Consider the following 21,237-nt stretch of genomic DNA (forward strand, 5'->3'; position numbering starts at 1 on the left):
CACTTGGGAGTCTTTTCAAAAATTTCCTTTTGTGGAGGGTGGGGGAAGAAAGCTGAGTGTGAGCTTTACCACAAGATGCTGATCCTTAGTTAGGTCTCCTGCTAGCGTGGCTGCTTCTTGAAGTGACTCACTGGTCCTGTGAAATCTGTGACTCACTGTTGTCCTGACTTTGTTACGGCTTGGCCCATCGCTAGCAAGGAGGTGAGAGGTGGCAAGGGTTCCCCAGCTGTATAATTTAGGTGTGTTGAGGCTGACTGCTCCCTTCCACCCACTCCTTGGCCTTGTGCAAGGTGGAGGCTGGTGTGTAAGGGCTGAAGGACCTAAGGATGGAGTCAGGATACCTGAGACAAGCGTGTGTGTCCCCAGCTGAGCAGGGTGAGCAGCCTTGCGAAGGAGAAGACATGAAGGGGAAGGCACCACAACAATAATAACAGAAGACATTGCATGCCAGCATGGAAGGTGATGCACTTTTATTTCTTGAATTGACCCTAGCCAAAGGCTGGGAGATATTCTCAACCTGGGGTGCTGCTCACCCCTTGCTTTCCCCCACAGACCCCAACAACTCCCCAAAAGCTGGGGGGATGCTGTGTCTTCCCACTGGGCCCCCTGCAGCCTTCCAGGAGGGCACTGGAGGCCGTGCCGTGCCCATCCCGCTGCGGCCAGGGCTGCGGCGGTAGCTGCTGGCGAGCAGGGTGTAGAGGAAGGGGTTGATACAGCTGTTGCCGTAGGCCAGGCAGGTGACACTGAAGTTGAGGTAGGCCTGGGTGGTGGGACCAATGCCCAGCCTCTCACCCCGGTACAGCCTGGCCAGCTGCCAGGCCCAGAAGGGGAGAAAGCAGGCCCAGTAGGCCACCACGATGGCAGAGATCCTGGAGAAGAGCTGCCGGGCAGAGGCCCGGCCAGCCAGTGGCAGCCCTGGGCCCCAGGCAGAGGACCAGTATGCCCAGGCCAGGCGGGTGTAGACAATGCCCAGCACCATGCCAGGTGCCAAGATGCTGGTGGTGAAGAGCACCGTCAGGTAGAGCCGGAAGGCTGCTGGTGTCCAGGTGGGAATGCAGATGCGCTTGTGGGGGCCATCTCCCTCCCGCAGCTGGGTCATCACCATCATGGGGGACGTAAGCAGGAGCGAGAGGAGCCAGAGGACCGTGCTGACCAGCTTGCGGTAAGCGTTGCTAGCCTGTCTGGCCTGCAGTGGCCTGGCCACTGCCCAGTACCTCTCCAGGCTCATGGCGGTCAGTAGGAAGATGCTGGCATGCATGGTGAGGAGGTCCAGGCTGAGCAAAAGCCTGCAGCCCACATCCCCAAAGAACCAGTCATGGGCAAAGTAGGTGCAGACCACAAAGGGGATGGTGGAAAGGTACAGGAGGTCAGCCAGGGCAAGGTTGATCACGTAGACTCCCAAGGAGCCCACTGAGTGACCTGCCACCCTGCCGAAGGCCACCGCCACTGTGTAGATGTTCCCTACCATCCCAGTGAGGCACATGACCAGCAGCACTGCACCCAGTGGCCCTGTGATTGAGCTGTCCCCTCCCAGGACACTACTGTCATCACCCTCACCGCTGCTTTCCTCCAAGAAGCTGCCACCCTTGGGATCCTCTTCAGGCCTTGCACTGATGAAGGAAGAGTTGTAAGACATCTTTGGGTAGGATGAGCAAGGGCAAGTCAGGCTGTCAGAGACCCGGTTCCTTCCCCCTGCCTTAACCCCCTCGCTGTATGGGACACGTCTAGCCTTAACAGGAAAGCAGCTGAGGGAAGGGAAGAATCGCAAGAGTTCATCAGACATAGGGTACTCCAGAGAAGTCTATTCCTCACCTCCAGCCGCCCAGTCCATTTTGCTGATCTTGTCCATCACAAGCTCTGTCCGGTGGTTTCCCTTAACCATCAAAGGGCTGAGAAATGGACACTGTCCTCCCTTTCAAGACCAATAGGTGCAAAATAACCTCTGTCAGCCAGAAGGAAAAGTCTCTGCTCTTCACCAGCTGCTCTTTTGTTGCTTCTACAGCATTTGCTGGGCTCATGGAAACCAATAGACTCAGTGGACAAGTGGATTTCTCTTCCTAAGTCTGTGTCCTCTCAACTCAGACAGACTCTGGCGAGGTGGGCTCTGCCCCCCTAAACCAACCCCTGGAGAGCTGCCTTGCCCACTGCACAGAGGAATGTGTCTGACTCACAGCTTCACACTCCAGTGTGAACGCAGTCCCAGTTTATACTGGGCTTTTTAGCCACTAGATGAGGAATCCTGCTGGCACCCTCCTCTTTCTTGCAGACACACTCTTTCTTCTCCCATGTCTTCTGCACCTTCCCCCTGCTCCTTCTTCCTTCTTGTTCTGATATAGATCACAACCAGCCCAGTGGGCAAGTATTAGCTTGGCATGTTTAAAGTGGGCAATAAGGAAGGGCTAATCTTTAGCTAGAAGATGTTTTACACTTGAACAAAAGTTAGATAATAGATAATGTGTATGTAGATAGAACAAAGAGCTTTAGTAGATACAGAAACTAAACAGCAAACTGCTAATGTTTGCAAAGATAAGCAGGAACTAAGTAATTACCCAATAATAAATCAGTTTTGCAGTATTCCATATCAAAGGTGAAAAGTATAATGAATTCTCTGAACTGTTTTGAATAACCCAAACTTTTCTCAGGAATCTTATGTACACACATGACTTTGTATAATAAATATCCAGCTGCTGGTTGAAATGCTGTGCAAGTTAGGAGAAGCAATCCCCCTTGCACCCCAGCGCTGCAATAAACATACCTGCTTTATAACCTTCCATGGGTTGTGAAGTTTGTTTCTGCAAGTAAGTTCATTTCCCTTTCTTTTCCCCATTTCCCCTTGCACAGTTGTCCTTGTTTGAGAAAGGAGATAACTGAAAGAAAAGACTTCCTAGGGGGGGAAAAGCATCATGCTGGAGCTTTAGAAGGGAAACAACGGCCAGTTCTGAAAGTGCAATAGGCAGGGAGCTGCCACAGTACTGTCCCTGGCCCTTAGCCAATCCAGGCTGAGAGGGCCTGGCCCCCACTCCCTTCCAAGGACAACAGGTCCCCTTGAGGTGCAGACAAGGAAAGTAACCCCCAATCTGCAAGCAAGCCCACCAGATGGTAGGACATCTCACTTTTTCTATGACCTGGCCTTGTCCCACCCTTACTACCCCAGTCAGCTGCAAGCTCTGAGACATTCAAAGGGCTGCATATTTTAGACCCACTTTTTCTTCCCTCTCCCCAGAGACCATCCTCCTCCTCTAAGCTTTTCCCCCTCCCTTCCCTCGAAGCCCCAGGACCTGCTGCCTCACCCCAGAGCAGGGAGCAGAAGCCCGTTAGGGAGGCACCATCGCCTTCCAGCGGGGCATCCCTGCGTGACACCTATGCCCCACGCTTCTGCGCCCGCATCCGAGCCCCATTCGTCTCAGGGAACAGACACGGTGGGACAGAATTTCCAGTGCAAAGACAGATGCACCATTACTAAATGTGCTCTGCTTTTAGCTCACGGGTGTTTTCAGGCCACTCCAGCCACACTCTTTTGCGTCATCAAGTGTATTAGCTTTGTTGTGGCTGAGTCAAACGCCTCCACTCATCTTCAGCAGTGATAACTCAGCAGCAAACAGAAAGAAGCTCCCCATTAGTACTGCCCTTACTGCAGTAGAATCCAAGCACCTTCCCGAGCAATGCACTGCATGTAACAGCAGCAGCTTCACCATGACCATGCCACAGGAGTGGGCATACGGCACGTACGGCTTTGACGGAGCTAACTTCAGAGGCCTGCCTTTGGGTTATCTGTATCAGCTCTTGGTATGTCTGGGTCACGCTCTACTCTTCACAGAGAACCAAATGCGCAGGTTGTTTAGATGGGGCTTGTGCTTTTTTTTTAATGGACTGCCCTGTTTCATGTTACCAGAACTGAAAGGCACTTTGTTTTGGAACACAGGTTTTGCAATGGCCTTTGGTTTTTAGGACAGTCATGCTCCAAACTGGGAGAGATCAGCAAACTGCAGTGAAAATAGTTTTGTGTGGAAAGCTCCATTGTGTCACCACAGCAGGATGAGTGATGCTGCTTCTCATCCAGCAGTCAATGCTCCCAACAGGTTGTGGCAGCCTCAGCACAGAGAGGGGTCCCCAGAGAACCAGAGGGAGACCATGACTTTGCCCATTCGGCTCTGATGGGAAGATTTGCAGTCCACATGCCCCAGGAAATGCAATGAATAGCCATGGCTCTTGCTGTGATTGTCTGTGCTTTTTTCCAAGAAAAGACCTCAAACCTTAGCAGTAGCTCAGTTCATTTAGGAAGTTAAAATAAATTACAATGGGATTTTTTAAATTCATATTTTAGGAGCTAATTAAAATACTGGTTGCCTCATTGATACCAGTTAGCTACCCTTAACACATGAGATGTCTATTCTCACACTGCCTGCATAAAACTGCAGTCACATCAGAAACTACAGTCATCAGCAGAACTCAGCTAGTCCTTCCAGCATGTGAAACACAGCTCTCCCAGGAGAGCTTTGAGATGATCTTCAAGATATGAATCATGGGTTGATTTAGTGGTTAGGGCTAACTGTTAATAGGACATGAACATACAGACTTCCCTGTTATATGACTGCAAAAAAATTATATGTATATGTGATATAAAACATAAGCATATGTAAGGTATAGGGCAGAATGAAAGTGCCAGGCCTTTGACACACAGAGAATGAGGGAGCAGAGATCCATGTATTACTATCTTCAGACATCAACCTCTAGGCCTTAGTAAAGACAACAGAGAGTCTCAAGTTGGTAACAGACATGCCATAAGCTGCTCTCTGCAGGACCTAACCTCTCTCCATTGGTTTGACAAGCGACTCAAATTTGACAGCTGAACTTCCATGGCATGAATATCCCTCACAGTATCTTTCCTAAGGCAGTATTCCACCTCCCATCACTTTTTGTTAACGTGGGCGCATGCACATACATTATCCACAACACAGGTGTATAACGATACATTGTTTCTGAACAGTGCTCTTAATCTTCTTTGCAGCAATTGGAGGAAGGTCTCCCCACAAATGCAGTCTGAAGAAGCTTTCAAGGCCATACATGGCAAGAGGAAACAAGCCTCACATTGGCTGTTAGATTACATCTTCTAAGTGACCTTTCTCAACTGCAGATCTAACTGATCAAATATCTAGATATTTCACATCCCTGTCACCAGCAGAGAAGCCATTCCTCGTAAAGGAACAGGCTCTCCTAGTTCAACAGCTCCTGCAACCTGCTGGGGTGTAACTCCAGCCAGGCAGCTGTTTTCTTGTGTAAGGCAGGTGTCTGCAGTTTCATGCAGGAGCGATGCTAGGTCCCACATCCAACATAGCAAGTGCCAAGTTTTCAAGGCCCGACTGACAAGCAAGGCCTGCCACCATCCAGTCAGATCACAGCAATTTAACAGTGACAGGTTGCACTGAGGGTTCAGACTCACGAAGTCTTGCACTTGAAAGGAAGTAGCTTAATTGGGCCCTCGAAACAAAGTGGACTGTCTATGGGGAAAAAAAGTGCTTCAAAGGGTGCTTCAAGCACACTGTGTTTCTCTGATGTCGATCTCCTCTTCTCTTCTGACAGCCCACTCAACAGGACCAGGTAGAGTCGAGTCATACAAGGGTCCTGCATGGCTTCCTAGGATTTAAACTTGAAGTAGGCTTCAACTGTAGTGAAGGAAAAAGGTGATGCATTAGGGCAATAACCTGAACCAGAGTGGCAGGAGGGAAAGGAAACAGCATCCAGGCACTTACTTGCATATTCCTGTGGTGTCATGGCCTGGCTGACGATGCTAGTGAAGGCTGCGATCCAGTCCAGCTGGTCAGTCTCTGTCTCACAAGTGAAGAGGTATTCCCGGTCAGGGGTGACAATGGTGAGGCCATAGTGCCAAGAGAAGTTGCCCTGTGTCCCCAGGGGCAATCCCTTCTGGACACTATATCCATTCTCTCTGCTGCCCACAAATACCTCACCCTTAGCAAATGCATCCTGCAGATCAGAAGGGAAAGAGAGGGTTTTATGGAATCCCAAAAGAACCGGGGAATAACAGCGGTGCATCTAAGGACCCAAGAGTGGGTGAGGACTAGGGATGTAGCAGCAAAAAGATTTATAGGTGGTCAGGGGATTGAGAAGAGCAGGGAGGATATGCTCAAAGGCAGCAACAGAAAGGAAGTTTCAGGAGATAGAACTCAAGATATTTGAGAGGAACTGCTGCCCTGTCTATCCATGTCATTCCCCATGTCATTCTCCTCCCCCTCGCTGCCTTTACACTGCTCCCCTGCCCGTTCCCTCTGTTTGCAGGCAGCGAAACAAACACAGAAAGCTTGCGATGAACTAAGTGGGATGGAAAGGCGAAGACCTAACGTCTATTCAGAGCAACTGGTGAACTTGCAAGCCTCCCTTACAGCAGAGCAGTCTCTGGTCGCACTTTGACCCTGCCCTCAGCACAGCTGCCAGCAGCTGCCAGAGGTCAGATCTCCCCCTCACCAAAGGGTCCTTGAAGTACATGAGCCTGCGGTGATCCAGCGTGAACCAGCGCTTCTTAAAAGCCTCTCTCTGCTGTGGAAGGAAGAGGTGACATACGTAAGGGGACAGCGCCCTCTGCTGTGAGAAGGGCAAATGGACACCCGAAATCCATTCCAACCCCCTGAGCCAAGCTCCTGCCTTTAACAGCAACCTCCTCCTCGCCCTTTCTGAGCTGAGAGTGCGGATCAGTACGGAGTTTTTAATTCCCAGCTGCGGTCCCCAACTCTTGGACTTCTGCGAAGGACCCCAGAGTTGAGACAGGATAAATCTAGACACTAAATACCTGTAAGGTCACGCACACACAGACACATGCAGAGATCTGTTGTTCTGGGAGAAAGCATGGAATCTGGCTTCATCTACTTTCAAATGTGTCCTTCCCCTTCCTTTTATTCTCCCCTCCCTTGGTGCACACACACTGTTCCCACGGGTGTCTAGAGTCAGAGGGGAATGGGGAAACAGCAGGAGAAAAACATTGAAGTAGGGAAGGTCAGTGGCTCTCTGACAGGTCCCTGTTAGATTTTTTTGCTCCCGCAGCGGCTCACCTTGGGACCAGTTTTCTCCATGTATCCCTCCTTCAGGAAGTTTCTCGTCAGCCGATTTTTAATCTGACAAAAAGACAAGAGTAACATTCACTTACCCACCTTTCTTTGCTATTCATTTTTGCTCCCCACCCTTTTTTCTATTCTCCAAAATTCAGTCGCCTTTTAAATTTGTGTTTGCAGAACTGCCTAGCCAGGAGTCACTTCTGCTCAGGAACAGCAGAAAGCAGTTGTTCTCTGGCCACCACAGGCCCTTTTACACACACTTTCTCATCCCTCTAACTGAACACTGCAATTTCCACTTCTGTACCTGGGGTTCTAATAGTAACTAATGGGCTCTTTTATCACATAATCGAGTACAAATGGGACACTCAGCACGGTGCTCTAGTGCTGCCTTACCTCATTATCACTGGCAATGGGAAATGCTACCTTCAGATAATGAAACTGCACAGAGCGAATAGCATTGAACCAGTCCACTATCTCCTGAGAATGGAAAAGGACACGACAGGAAGCTTAGCCAGAGCAACAGTTAGCCATCTAAATTCACCCAGCTGCACCCAATCCTATGTTAACTACAAACACGGCCAGCTCTCCCTCCCCAGCACCTACAGCATCTCCCTCACACACACACACAGAGCCAGCCCAGCTGCCCCATTCCCCGCATGCACAAGCAGCACATCTGCACATCTACAGCAGCTCCTCCCACACAAACCAACTCCGCCAGAGCTCCTGCCCTGCTCCCTGAAGCAAAACTCTCTCACAGACACACAAACACAGAGGCAGAACACCCACCGTGTTACCTACAGCAACTCACACACACACATACACCCCGTCCTACCCATGGCTTCAGACTATTTAATATTAGCAGCCTCTCAAATGACATCAACTGCTTTGCAGTAATTGATGCTAAAACCAGATACCTTTCCACTTTCATGGTAGACAAATATATTCCGGGTCTTGTTGTCTTTGATATAGGTGATCTGCAGGCCATTGGGGTTCCCAATCTTAACTGGCTGGAACATAGCATTGATGACATCTATTTTAACATTGATTTTGGGTTCTTTGGCCTGAAAACAGAATGACATTAATCATGCATGAGCAATTGTAGTGGGAAAGAGACCGGAGCTACTGACTTAGTGGGGTAAGGCAGGATCAGAGGGTCATAAAAGGTATTTAACTGCCCCTTCCCAACAAAACTGTTGTAGCACACACCCCTTTCACTGTGTGGCATGTTCGAGCCCCAACAGTGGCCCAGCCCCTCCAATTTAGGTTTGAGCTGTGCCAACTCTGGAACTGCCAATGAAACACTGAGAATGCAGCATCTAACTTTACAGTTGAGACAGTCTAAAGGCTACCTCACCTCAAAAGGAAAGAACCCACTCCTAGAATCATAGAATAGTTTGGCTTGGAAGGGACCTTTTAAGGTCATCTAGTCCAACGCCCCATAAGCAGGGACATCTTCAACTAGATCAGGGTGCTCAGGACTCCGGCCTTGAATGTTTCCAGGGATGGGCCATCCACCACCTCTCTGGGCAACCTCTTCCGGTGTTTCACCACCCTCCTTGTAAAAAATGTCTTCCTTATATCTAGTCTGAATCTACCCTCTTTTAGTCTAAAAGATTACCCCTTGTCCCTATTGCAACAGACCCTGCTAAACAGTTTGTTCCCATGTTTCTCATAAGCCCCCTTCAGGTACTGAAAGGCTGCAATAAGGTGTCCCCAGAGCCTTCTCTTCTCCAGGCTGAACAACCCCAGCTCTCTCAGCCTTTATTCATAGGAGAGGTGCTCCATCCCTCTGATGATTTCTGTGGCCCTCCTCCGGACCCATGCTAAAAAGTCCACATCTTTTCTGTGCTGAGGACTCCAGAGCTGGAAGCAGTACTCCAGGTGGGGTCTCATGAGAGTGAAGTAGAGGAGAAGAATCATCTCCCTTGACCTGCTGGACACGATTCTTTGGATGCAGTCCAGGATACAGTTGGCTTTCTGGGCTGCAAGCACACATCACCAGCTCATGTCCAGCTTTTCACTGACCAGTACCCCCAAGTCCTTCTCTGCAGGGCTGCTCTCAATCCATTCATCCCCCAGCCAGTACTGATATAAGGGGTTGCCCCAACCCACGTGCAGGACCTTGCACTTGGCCTTGTTGAACCTCATTAGGTTCACATGGGCCCACTTCTTGAGCTTTTCCAGGTCCCTCTGGATGGCATCTCCTGCTCATCCCTACCCCAGGCCATTCCCTCCCTTGTGACAGTATGTTAGCACTTGCCCATTCATTTCAGGGAGATGAATGAGTAAAAAACCAGCCCTCCTCAAAACAAGCCAAACAGCAGGTTTTTGCTAACTTGGCTCACAGTGGAGTGAGGCTGGTTCCAGGAATGGTACAGGATTCAACAGCCAGGCAAATGGATAGGGGTGAAGTGAAAGATCAGTCCTTTTATCAGCAGTGAGGGAAGAGTGTAGGGAAGCACAAAGGGAGGATGTGGGGAAACATCATCCTGACAGTAGGAAGAGGACCCCTATCCTCAGTGACATGTTCCTGTTATCATCCCTGACCTGGGATGAACAAGGCAACCTCAGAAACATGCGTAGGAGATAGAAACAGCTCTGTGACCCCACTGCCCTGGGTGGAGTACAGACTGAGGTGGGAGTTGACCACCATACTCACATCCTGCTTGGTGAAATACTTTAGACATCCCTCTCTCTCAGACAAGAGGAACTTGCGGGGTAGAAACTGCCCGTTGTCTCGACCTCGCTTCCAGAGGATGCCTTCTTTCACCCCTAGGAGCAGAAAGGCCACTTTTAAGAGCATTCCCCCATGAGCACGGTGGGCATCAGAGAGCTGCATGCAGACTGGGGTCCCAGCCATACCTCTGGGACAAAGCACATGATGGACTACTGCTGAGAACAAACACTTGAGAAGGAGATCTCTCACCTCTGGCTTACAACTGAAGATGGTGGTGTTCCGGGGTCTGCAGCCCAGAAAAAGTCACCAAAAGACATTCTCAGATGCTTCCCACCTCCTAGTCTGGCTCCCAGTACTGCCTCTGACAGCGTAAGAGCCACCTCTCCAGTGAATACCAGAGTTCTGGCCCACACAGACCATGGCATGGGACCAGAACTCTTCCTACTTAACTCTACAGGCCCTAGGGCTCCTGCACCTTGTGTCACAGTACTGGCAGTGACATTTCAAAGGCGGCTGCCATGGTTGAAGAGGGTGGCATACAGCAGGACAGAAATTCCTTACTGCAGAGGTCTGGCTCTGCCAGGACAGCAAAAGCCTTCAAAAAATGTCAGCTGGTAATACCAGGCTTAGAAGCAAGCCATGGCACTGCCAACCTACGCTGCCCAGTATTTAACCTCCTCTGAGACACTGCTGTGTAAGTACCAGCTGGGTTCTCAGGAGTACTTGCGGAATCTGCAACACTGACACTGTAAGCTTTCTCTTCGCGGTGCTCAAAAGCTTCCAGCAAAGGCAACAGGCAGGATATTTTGATGCTGTGCTCTGCTCTTACCATCAGAATATGGCAGCTGTTTTCCTGGCTCGGTGAACTCTTTGCGTTCATATTTGGCCCGTATCCATTGTTCTCTCAGCACTCTAGGGAGAGAGGTGACAGGTAGCTCAGAAACGAACTAGAGGAACCCAGACCTGCCCCTCCCGCTTTTCTTCTGTACGCAGCAACTTACTGGCAGTCATTGTAGGTTGGCTGGTAATAGTAAATAGGGATGTGAGCTTCATATGTGGCTTTAGTAACAGCATTCCCATGCTTGGCCAGAAACTGCAGAGTTAGACAGAGAGTTAGTGCCTTCCCTTTGATGCAGACTCATGTTGGACTCACCACAGGGCTAGATGCACATTGAGCTCTAATGGAGCATTCTTTCCCCTCTATTGCAACATCCCAGCAAAGTCTGGCTACAGAAAGGTGGGTCTCAAATGTCTTGTCTGCTCTCAGAAGTGACACTGATTGCACATGAATCAACATAATGCCACAAATGTCACTTCCATGGGGCTAGGTGCATGCACATTCAGTGGATTTGCTCCCATCTCTGGGGAGACCAGAGCTCTGCAATGCTGTCTGGGATGACATTCCAAACCTCTTCGCTCCTCTCCAAAGAGCAGCAAGATACAGATTTTCTTCTTTGGATGTCTGGAAAATTTTTTCAGTCCCCTGAAGATTAATGGGTTGAGGTATATATAATGGGGAGAAATCAAGTTCCTCTAAATGCCATTTTTCTCAAGAGATCACATTACATCTGCAAACTCTTCTCAGAGCATGGAATTGCCCAAGATTTTCCCCTTGGATCGCTGAAACCAAGAGGAGACATTGAGGCTGGATGGTGCTGGCAAGTGGGAAATTAATGATCTGGAGCAACAAAGGCCCTGAGCCTCGGCAAGATACATTGCAAGAGCTCTGCATTTTCCGTAAGGTAATAGGACACAGAGACACGTAAGACAAGGGCATCCTCCCTCTCCCAATGCGGTTATGGGGAGTTATCCCCACTTGCATATTCAGAGCATGAGTAGCAAAGGGACAGATTAAATCAGATTGAATCTCCAATTCTGTGAGGCCAAAGGGCTGATTTTCCCAGGACAGTTAGTGTACGGCCTAGACCCAGCCCACCTAACATACCAGCGGGGATAAAGATCTCACCTGCACCTGAGCATCATCCCAGTGGTCCATCTTCAGGGATTTCACCTTGCTGATGCTCGGGATGTTGCGGTGAATCCCTGAACAGCTGAGGCATATAAAGACACCCAGAGTAGAGGATGCCCAGTCAGGATCTGAGGGTATAAAAAAGGGTATGACTGGAAGTGGTAAATTCCCCTGGGAGATATGCCTCAACTGAGAATGTAGTCCAGAGAAACAGAGAGCTGGGTGACCATCTGAATCTGAGCTGATTAATACCCAAGGTACAGATGCCAGTCAGGACAAGGCATAGTTATTAGTCCCTCATTCCCTTTGCTTCAACCACTTCATCTGAATCTCTATTGACCTGAACCCTGAAAAAATCCAGTGTGCTCTATGAACTCCCTTTGTGTAAAGGGTTACCCACCTTGAAAATGAAACCATCTCTGGGAAAAAACTCCAGGAGCTGTTTAGTGGAACATAGCAAACCCCCAACAGTATTTAGCTCAGAAAGTGAAAAGCAGCCTTGAATCCAAAACCTTCTTGGGAGAATTTAAGAAGGCAAAATGGTACTAATTAGCCCAGTCTTAATTTGGCTGGGGTGGTACACCCCATGTGCCCCTTTTGAGAGGAGTATAATGGGTGTTTTTAGCAATGCTTGTAGGACCTCAAACTAGGTACCCTTTCAAGAGGGGAAGTCCTTCAGGAAAAGAAATCTCTGAGGCGCCTGTGGCAGGTTGTCAGTTCAGAGCTGAGTCACAGAGGAGACAATGTCCTCCTGAATCATGCCTTCTTTCTGGAGCAGTTAGAATTTCACCAGTTTTCCTGTCAGGTCCTGACTGGGCATGACCTTGCTTTGTATACAAGATCTGACACAACTACAACCCACAGTATAGCAGCTACACAGCCCCTGCTCATCTGGCACTACCACTTATGTCCCCGTCCTTCCCACCAGCACCGTGGCAGCATCTCCTTCCTCCTCCCTTGCCAACTGACCTCCAGGGAGAGGAAGCGAATATCCAGAGCAATGCTTCTCCTTCCTCTCCACCCCAGACTCCTGTGTAGTCCAGATAGCTGGCACCAAGTAGCTGCTAGAGACCAACCCCAGCTCCCTGCTTCCAACTGTTTCTCCAGCAGCCTTTGAGGACTCACCTGGTTTCCCACAGTCTGCACACAGCGAGTTTTCCGCTCTTCTCCACACCTCCTTCAGGGTCTTCACGCTCCGCTCATTGCCTCCGGCCATCATGCCCGAATGCTATCCCTCCAGGCAGGGCAGGGCCAGGAGGGCAGCTGCCTGCGCCTTCTGCACCCACAAGCCAACCCACTGGGTTGCCCAAGGGAGAAGAAGCCACCAGAGAGACAGAAGTTCTGGCAGATGGAGGGAAAAGGAGACGGCAGGAGAAGCCGTAAGGTTAATGGAAGGAGTGCAGAGGCCTGATGGCACACCTGAGCCGGCTGAGTGCAGGCAGGGGCAGAGGCTGGAGGCTGAAGTGCACCCAGACTGAGTGAGGGTGAGGAGGAGGAGGAGACCTGCCCCATGGGCGTGGAGGGAAGTACAGCAATTAACCACAGAACTGGTTTTTCCGCATTTCTGCTGGTGAAAGGACAGGCCAGGAAAAGAGCGCAAGCAGCAAGTGAGCTGATAGAGGCGAGTCGGCCCTTGATGAGCGGCCACCAGGATGTGTCAGGACTCTGTGTCATGCTCTGTGGGCTGGGGGGTTGGCTCTGGCTGCCCCGGCAGTGCTTCAAGAGCTTCCACCAGTCAGCTGGCCACCACACAAGCGTTTCACCCATTTTTGAGGTGAGGACCGGAGGGCAACAAATGTTCAAGAGTTCAGCCAAAATCACTCAAGCCAGCAGCCAAGAACATGGCAGTCCTGATGCCCCCAACAGCTCGTGCTAGCACCTCTCTCCTTCACTATAGCCACCACAGCTGCACCTCTCTCATCATGCAGACTCAGTGTCAAAAGCCAAGCCCCGTGCCCGCAATTGCCTTCCCTGGCACTAGTGCCACCAACACCAAGCAATGACAATAGCTTGAAATCAGCTCTCGGGCTTTTCTTGAGGAAATGAGGATGTTAAACATCTGGAGGAGATGCAAATGTAAAATACTCAAGAGGACTGGCAAAATGAGTCTCAAGGTGAGAGATCGGGCTAGGCCGTCTACATTGTCCACACAGGCAGCACCTAAGCCTTTTGCTGGCAGGGAGCTGAAGGGGAGCAAGAGCTGGAGGCACCCAAGCCTGAAGAAACCCCCTGTCCACCCCAGTCCCGATGCCGGGGCTGGGAACGCCTGCAAGGTCCGTGACGGCGGCTTCCCTCTGCCACCGCGGACCGGGGGAAGAAAGAGCCAGAGGAGCAGGAGAGGGGACGCACACAGGTCCCACGCACCGGCGGCACAAGAGGACCCGCTGCCGACCCCGCTCTGCGCCGCGCCGCCATGCCTCCGAGCCGCCCCGCAGCGGGTGGCGCCGGGGGACGCCCCGCGCCCCGCCCCGGGGCCGCCCAGCCCGCCGGCGGCTCAGCCGGCGGGGACCCCCGGTGGCACCTCCCGGGGAGGCCAGCCCCGCCCCCTCCGCCCGGCGAGGCGCGGCCGGCACAAGATGGCGGGCGGGGCAGGGCCCGCCCCTGCCGGCCGGGCGGCGGAAGGGGCGGGCAGCGGCGGCGGCGGGGAGCCATGGGCCGCAAGAAGAAGGGGCCGGGGGGCCGCGAGGCGCGGCTGGTGGTCACTTTCGACGAGGAGAGGCGGAGGTGAGGCCGGGCGGGCTCCGGGCGGGAGGAGGCGGCGGCGGCCCCCGGTGAGGGAGTCGCTAAAAGCGGGGGGGGGGTTCCGCGTTGCCGGCGGTAGGGAGTACCTGACCGGCTTCCACAAGCGGAAGGTGGAGCGGAGGAAGGCGGCGCTGGAGGAGATCAAGCGGAAGCTGAAGGAGGAGCAGAGGAAGATGAAGGAGGAGGTACCCCACAAACACCCCCTACCCCGCCGCGGGGGAAGGCTCCCTCCTCCCCCGCCGTGGCGGGCTGGGAGCGGGGCAGGCCGGGGGTCCGGGCCGCGGGGCAGGGGGCGATCTTCGGGCTTCCCTATCCCCGCTGCGGGAGGAAGGGAGGCGGCTGGAGCGGAGGGGCGTGCGGTGACCTGTTTCCGTCCCCCAGCGGCACCAGGAGTACCTGAAGATGCTGAGCGAGAGGGAGGAGGCGCTCGGTACGTGGTGCGGGGCGGCAGCGGGAGGTGGGCGCCCGGGGCCCAGCCCGCTCGTGGGCTGCGGGCAGGAGCTGGGGCAGGGGGGCTGGCACGCCGGGCGCCGTTCAGCTCCTCGCTCCTGCCGTGTGCCGCTGGGAAGCGATCCGAGCGGTGACCCCTACAGCCCTCTGGGCCCTGGTGAGACGGGTCAGCTGGGTGCTACCAAAAGGAACAAGCAGGAGGACATATCTGTGGTGTGACCAGGCCCCGCTCTGCTGGGAGAAGGAGCTTGCCCTTCATGCTTGTAGTGCCGGTGTTCAAGCCCCTCCATGCGTTAACCCTGCGTGCAGAGGCCGGGGTCCCCCCTCAGTATGGCACCACAGGAACAAGCAAGTGTGTCTTGTGAAAAGTTGGGTGCTTTGCAGTGCAAGATTTCTTCTCTCCCCAGATGAGGCTGATGAACTGGAGCACTTGGTGACATCACGGACAGAATCTGTGAACATTGACCACCCAAACCACATTGTGACAGTGACCACCATCAGTGACCTGGACCTCTCAGGGGCACGCCAGCTGGGACTGACCACCCCTGTGGTAAAGCCTCTTGCCTCTCTGATTGTCAGCCATAAACATTCTTGGGGCTGGCTAGGTAGGGCTGGTACTCTCTGAATATGCCCAAAGACTTGCACCTGGCTGGGAGCAGGGATGAAAAGAGAAACTCTTAACTTTCAAATTCTTTCACAACTTACATTGGGCCTCTAAAGAGGAAGAAATGTCCTATGTGAACAACTCACTCCAAAGGTCCCTGGAATCCTTCGCTAGTCCCAACTGACCTTGTGTAAGCGAAAGGTGTCACAGGGCTGAATGGCAAGAATGTAGTATTAAAAGCTGATACAACACAAGCAGCAAGATTTCAGACTTTGCTGCGTGGGCTATTCTCAGCCTCTTTCCTGTGTCCTGTCCGGGAAGAATTACTATTAGCGTGAGGAGGGATTCCTCTCTCTGTGATCCTGTGCTTGGACCACAAATAAGGAAACCAGTCAGTTCTGGCTATGCTTGCTTGTATTCTCAAAACACATTGTAATTGAGCTATCACATCGGTTTTGTAGAGGCTTTCAGGTACCAGATGACTTGATCCTTTTGATCTTCGTGACTTCTGGCTGGATTTGAGCTGTTTGGGGAAGTGTCTGTGTTAACCCTTTACATTTGAAAGGTCATCTTCTAATCTGAAAATCCACTTAAAGAGGTTTTGATAGTAACTTTAGAAAAAAACTGAAACCTTCAGTTCATAGTTTATATTTCAATTGCATCGCCATTAAGATTATGCTGAAGTTTTTGGATCTTAGCATGGATTACTGTAGGGTTCTCACTGGTTGTCCCTTTCTGAGGGGCTGCAATAAGAAACTTTGAGATCTGGATGGCAAGGGATATGGAGAATTAAAAATACTTAATCCATGACTAGATGGTTCACAAAACAGGATGAAACCAAGAAGGCAGCAGAAACACTGGAATCACAAAACTGACTGGTTTAATGTGTCTATAGGGATTTTTTTCTCTTTTGCTTCCTTCTTAAGAGAGAAAATGATGGATCAGAAGAAAAGAAAGGGGAAGAGGTGGTGAACAAACCTGTAAGAACAATGCCCAAGAAGGCCAGAAACCCCTTCCTGTCTGAAAAGTATGTATAAATTCATTCAGCTCTTTGCTGCTAGGCTCTGCAAGCTGATGAGGAGGATTTTTCCTTCCCAGATCAGCGATGTGGTTGCAGGGGGGGGATGCTGTGCTGCTTGGGTGCCCGTGGGCAGGAGCCAGCAGAGGGCACTGGCAGAGCACAGGCCTACCCTGGGTGCTCCATTCCCATCGCACCGATCCCTGCTGACAGCAGTAGCAAGAGGAGGACGATGAGGTGCAGGGCAGGCTTTGTCCCGAACTGTTTACCTAGTCCTTCTCAGCAGATATTCCAGGGTGCAGAATTTGCCTCTGGGGTTGAAGGTCAAAAGACCCTGAAGCTTAAAGCTTTGGCATTCTCCACATTTTTGAGCAATCAGGATTTATGACTGCTTTGGGAACGCAGATAATTACTTAACTCTGTGGCAGTCGGGCAGCCCACTGCTCAGAAAATTCATTTTGGTTGTTACTGCATATAGATTTGCAGGTTTCCTGCCCTGTTAAGATGATGCCTAGCACAGGAAGCATCCTCTGGGGCTTGCTGTGGCTGGTGTTCGTTCCTGCTGGACCACACAGGGCACTCTGCCATTGTGGTGTCACCTTGCTCCTGCACACTTTGGTCCCCAAACATGTCTCTCTTCCTGCCCTGCACAGAATCTCTTCTCTTACTGCCACACTGCATATGCACAGCCGGAAAAAGACAAAAGGAAAGAGATCTCAACGTGGGCAAGGCCCACGCAAGAAAGTCCAGAAATCCAGCACGGGGCGAACCACTAAGACTCAACGACGAAGGCTGACAGGCAAAATGGGCCGCGACCAAGATTAACAGAGAAACTGGTGCTCAGACCAGCAGCTGGGACGGCGCTCCATGTCTGGCCTGCTGCTCTTTGGGGCCTCTTCATTGCGGGCAAGGGCCTTGTTTACTTGGTTCTCTGACCAGCAGTGAGCCCAATACAGGCTTTCTCTTGTCTCCTAAGCACTGGTCAGGGTGACTGGATGCGATCAATTTATTTCTGCAGTGATCTCCAGCTAAGTGGGTGCCAGAGAGTCTAAAAATTTGTGCTGGGGCTCACATTCTCTATTTGGCATAACCCTGCTGCCCTTGGGCCTCCCCTTCCAGAGCTGATACTTGGCTTTATCAAAGGAGAGGCTCTCGGGTGGAGCACAACAGGCACATCCACATCGTCAGGGCAGTTTATGAAATTTGGAAGAGCTCTGCTTCCACTCAGCATCAGTGCCCTGGCATTTCTGCTGTGTAGCAAATCCTTTTTTCTACGGAGACATGGTATCATCTTGTCCTGTGTGTTTCTTCTCTAGTGCCACACCTGAATGCAGGGGTACTTTTTGTTTGGTACCTGTGCCAGATAAAATTTGGTAATAAATCTTTATGAAGTTTTGTTAAGAAAAGAACATTTGTGACTTATTTGAAGCATAACAGCAAGTGTGCTAATGCCAGTACCAGCTGGAAAGAGGGGAGATGATTCCTGGTGCGTAAAGAATACTGGAATTCACTGGTGCTTGGGAGATGGAATAGCTAGGAGCTATTTATGTGGTAACACAGCCAGCCAGAGCAGGAATGGTTCATTCCATTGTCTGCTGAATATGCTGATCTTAATTACAATAGCTCGGAGGAGTATGACATGCCCTAATGCCCTTGCTGTATGTGTGTGGCCTTCTTTGGGGTGGGAGTGGCAGAGGCTACTGCAGTCATCAGCAGTTTAATTGCCTTTCTTCTTGGGACCTCAGTATATGTATTTTAGCATGGATGCCTTCAGCAGGGGAAGAAAAGAAAAGGTTTGCATAGCTAGGGTTGAGGAATACTGGTAGCAAACCCTTGAGTGAATCCTCTGAGGAGAGTGAGCCTAGGCAGCATGCTAGCCTCTGTCCTGGGGTGTCTGTAGGAGATGATGGCCATTCTGCCTCTGTCAGCCAGGGCTCCTCCCATGCCACATGTGTTTTGGCAAGGAAATGACAAAGGAAGAAAAGGCCTGTGTGACCAAACACCACACGAGAAAACTGGCAGCCCAGCAATGGGCGAGTATGTGGATTCCTTATGCCAGAAATGGGAGGGGAAAGAGTAAACCAGTGCCTGAGGCTTCACAGAGGAACATCAGAGCAATGCTGATGGCCACCAGCTGCTAAAGCTAATGGCACCAGCCTGATGTATCTTGCCATTATTTCTTAGAGCATGCATATACATGTGTGTATACACAGACAAGTTCTTCAGAGTGTGTTGAGGAGGGTATGATCTTGATACTGACAGCAGCTACGCAATTTCTGCTAGAGCATCTTCCTCTGGAGAGAACTGGGTGACACATGTGCTTGTAGCAAGGAATGGGGTCCTTTTGCACCTCCCATTTTCTTCTGAAAAAGGTAAATGGTGGGGAAGTGGACACTGTTATCCCATGTGTCACTGGTGCTTTGTGTTCTTAGATTCTGCTTCCCATCCTGGACTGAGTTCTTAGGCACAAATGCTGAATAACCTCAGTCACATGAAAGTGCGGTGTGTGTGGCTTCCTTGCCTCCAGTATAGTTCTCATACACTGCCTTAGAGGCCGCTGCAGAAAGCTCATGGGGTTTTGTGCATGACCTTACCCATCTTCCTGGCTCACTTTGGGGTGTTGGGTGTTTAAAAGCTGCAAAAACACAACTCTGAGGCAGGGCCAAAAGCCTGATGTTAGACTGGATCTCATCCAAAGTGCCCAAGAGGTGTGGTGTGTGGAGCACGAAGTGTTTTCTTGTTCTGGTTTGGGAGTCGCATGTTCTAGAGCCATTCTGTGGCTGTTGAGTTTGAGAGGGATGTAGGAGGGAAGGAGGGGGGAGGTCTGTTCGGTGTACCACACCAAGGGGACTGCAGCTCAAAGCTGGAGGATAGCATGTGATTGCCCTCAGTCTGGGTCATACAGCAGCCTCCCTTTCTCTCCAGGTCATCGTGCCCTGTGGAGTAACCATGGGCAGAAGGTGACTTGCACCTTCCCACCCCAGGAGCTTGCTCTGGAGCTGGAATGGCCACTGTAAAAAAAACACAGTCTGCGTGTTTGTGAAATCTGCTGAAGTGTGGAGTGTGAACTATGGGTTGGGTTGCCTTCCACAGCCTGTAGACAGTCTGGCATCTTAGTTGGGACAGCTCTGGATTACCTCATTGTAATCCTGATGGGATTTCCTCAGTAGCCTTCAGTGTGTGTTATTTTGCTGCCAGGTGATTTAGAATGTGTCTTTTAGTTTGATGTTTCCTTGGCCCTAATAACTCCTGAGCCTTTCTCAAGTATCAGCTGCAATCTCCAACAGCCTCTTCCATGCTCCAAAACGTTCCAGTTCCTGCTGGAAGTTGTGTTTTCACATTAAAAAAAATATATATATATACAGAAAAACTGAGAACAGAACTGTTAAATCCTATACTGTGTTAACCATCAGGATTGTTAGCTGCGCTATTGATTTCATTTGATCAATGAAAGCTTTATTTTGTAATGTAAATTACTGACTCAGGCCTAGCCTGCTGTTTTTGTTACGCACTGGGTGTGCAGTCGGGTTACCCCAGGATATATTGGATCAAGGATATAAGCTCCCATATGCAAGTTAGTGTTAAGTGTTTGCCAGACACACCACAGCTCATACAAGACTGGTTTAAATTTTTTTCTTTTTGTTTGCTGCTTCCTCTTGTTTTCAGGATGGGTTTGAGCATTTTTGTGGGTTTTTTTTCTCCCCAGCTGCTCGCAAACAAGTTCCAGCTGCTCGGGAGGAGGCTGCCTCCAAATATAAGGTACCTGCAAAACTCAACATGGTAATGCAGCCACTGTTCTGAAAAGGAAAAGCAGAGACCAGCAGCTCCCTGTCTGCTTCCCCTTCCATAGCCTATGCACAGGCTTTTCATGCCTGGCTTGACATCTAGGCCTCCTCGGGCACCTGTATGTTGCATGCCTGCAACCCTTGCAACCTGAGGGCTTGCACAGAGAGATGGAAGGCTTTGATATGGGCTGCCATGCTGGGGTTTCCTTGCATGATGGCTTTCACTGGCTAGACTGTGATTCCACACATGCACGCACAAAAATATAATTGGGATTACAGAGGATCAAAACCAGACTGGAAGCCAAAAAGGTCAGAGAGTTGGGGAAAAATAGGAGTGTGGCGCAAAGGAGGCATGGTTGCAGCATGCACATGAGCTGTGATAACCAGCACATGGTGTTTATTGCTCTTAAGTAGCATATCAAGCTCAAGGCTGTACCCATTACAGTCCAACTGCTACGTCCAGCAGCGTATTCCAGAAATGAACTGGGTAAAAAAAGTTACTGGGAGAATGACAGGAAGCTTTGGGGACTGATGGAGCTGAGTAACTGGAGTTCTCTGGGAAAGAGGTTTAAAGAGTTGACTGCAAACTGCCTTCAATGGGTAAACAAAAAGTGAAATTAAACTTTTTTGAATGCTCACCAGGACTGGGAAGAGTAGGAAGCTCAACTGTAGCAGGAGCAATGGAGGACAGATGTTAAGCATGTTCCACTAGAACTAGTGAGGCTCAGGCAGGGCTTGTGCTTGGCAGGTAAGTCCAGGTTACACCAACCTCTCTGTGGAGAGCGGTTGGTAGGGATGACCTCATTGGAGCTGTGCTAGGGGCACGGTGACATTTAGTTGTCTCGGTGCTCGTAGATGAATCCACTGCTTTGGCATCTGTTTAGGGTTCAGGTTCGCTAACTCCTGGGGTGATGCCTCCGGGGGAGCA

The 21,237-nt window shown here is 50.8% G+C and overlaps 3 protein-coding genes across 4 annotated transcripts; 1 reads left to right on the top strand and 2 right to left on the bottom strand.

The window, feature by feature from the left end:
* Nucleotides 1-529: 529 nt before the first annotated feature.
* On the bottom strand, nt 530-4,111 carry LOC102052742 (urotensin-2 receptor-like). Its single transcript, XM_055712029.1, has one exon. The coding sequence runs from the start codon at nt 1,781-1,783 to the stop codon at nt 530-532; it is 1,254 nt and encodes a 417-aa protein (XP_055568004.1). The 5' UTR covers nt 1,784-4,111.
* Nucleotides 4,112-4,959: 848 nt separating this feature from the next.
* Nucleotides 4,960-13,833, bottom strand: LOC102046060 (arf-GAP with dual PH domain-containing protein 1-like). Its single transcript, XM_005446732.4, has 11 exons — nt 12,836-13,833; nt 11,708-11,838; nt 10,743-10,834; nt 10,571-10,653; nt 9,724-9,836; nt 7,979-8,125; nt 7,458-7,541; nt 7,062-7,124; nt 6,481-6,552; nt 5,751-5,982; nt 4,960-5,663 (listed from the first exon to the last, which is right to left on the bottom strand). The coding sequence occupies exons 1-11, from the start codon at nt 12,927-12,929 to the stop codon at nt 5,635-5,637; spliced, it is 1,140 nt and encodes a 379-aa protein (XP_005446789.2). The 5' UTR covers nt 12,930-13,833; the 3' UTR covers nt 4,960-5,634.
* A 109-nt stretch (nt 13,834-13,942) lies between these two features.
* On the top strand, nt 13,943-17,920 carry NOL12 (nucleolar protein 12). 2 transcript variants are annotated; one of them, XM_055712031.1, is made up of 6 exons: nt 14,361-14,434; nt 14,532-14,637; nt 14,834-14,882; nt 15,310-15,452; nt 16,433-16,533; nt 17,178-17,917. In XM_055712031.1, exons 1-6 carry the CDS (start codon nt 14,361-14,363, stop codon nt 17,347-17,349), a joined length of 645 nt encoding a protein of 214 aa, XP_055568006.1. In that variant the 3' UTR covers nt 17,350-17,917. The 2 variants fall into 2 exon arrangements, with proteins under 2 accessions (XP_055568005.1, XP_055568006.1); XM_055712030.1 differs by lacking the exon at nt 14,834-14,882 and having other exon boundaries at nt 13,943-14,434; nt 17,178-17,920.
* Nucleotides 17,921-21,237: the final 3,317 nt, after the last annotated feature.

This window comes from Falco cherrug, chromosome 5, assembly GCF_023634085.1.
Source record: "Falco cherrug isolate bFalChe1 chromosome 5, bFalChe1.pri, whole genome shotgun sequence".
Lineage (NCBI taxonomy): Eukaryota > Metazoa > Chordata > Aves > Falconiformes > Falconidae > Falco > Falco cherrug.

Bases quoted from the DNA above. Each gene is read 5' to 3' on its own strand.
- LOC102052742 (XM_055712029.1), bottom strand. From the start codon at position 1,783: ATGTCTGATGAACTCTTGCGATTCTTCCCTTCCCTCAGCTGCTTTCCT.
- LOC102046060 (XM_005446732.4), bottom strand. From the start codon at position 12,929: ATGATGGCCGGAGGCAATGAGCGGAGCGTGAAGACCCTGAAGGAGGTG. The intron at 11,839-12,835 runs GTGAGTCCTCAA...TTATACCCTCAG, and splicing joins TGCAGACTGTGGGAAACCAG to ATCCTGACTGGGCATCCTCT. The intron at 9,837-10,570 runs GTAAGAGCAGAG...TTCTGCTCCTAG, and splicing joins ACAGCTGCCATATTCTGATG to GGGTGAAAGAAGGCATCCTC.
- NOL12 (XM_055712030.1), top strand. From the start codon at position 13,958: ATGCCGGGGCTGGGAACGCCTGCAAGGTCCGTGACGGCGGCTTCCCTC. The intron at 14,435-14,531 runs GTGAGGCCGGGC...TGCCGGCGGTAG, and splicing joins TTCGACGAGGAGAGGCGGAG to GGAGTACCTGACCGGCTTCC. The intron at 14,638-15,309 runs GTACCCCACAAA...TTCTCTCCCCAG, and splicing joins AGAGGAAGATGAAGGAGGAG to ATGAGGCTGATGAACTGGAG.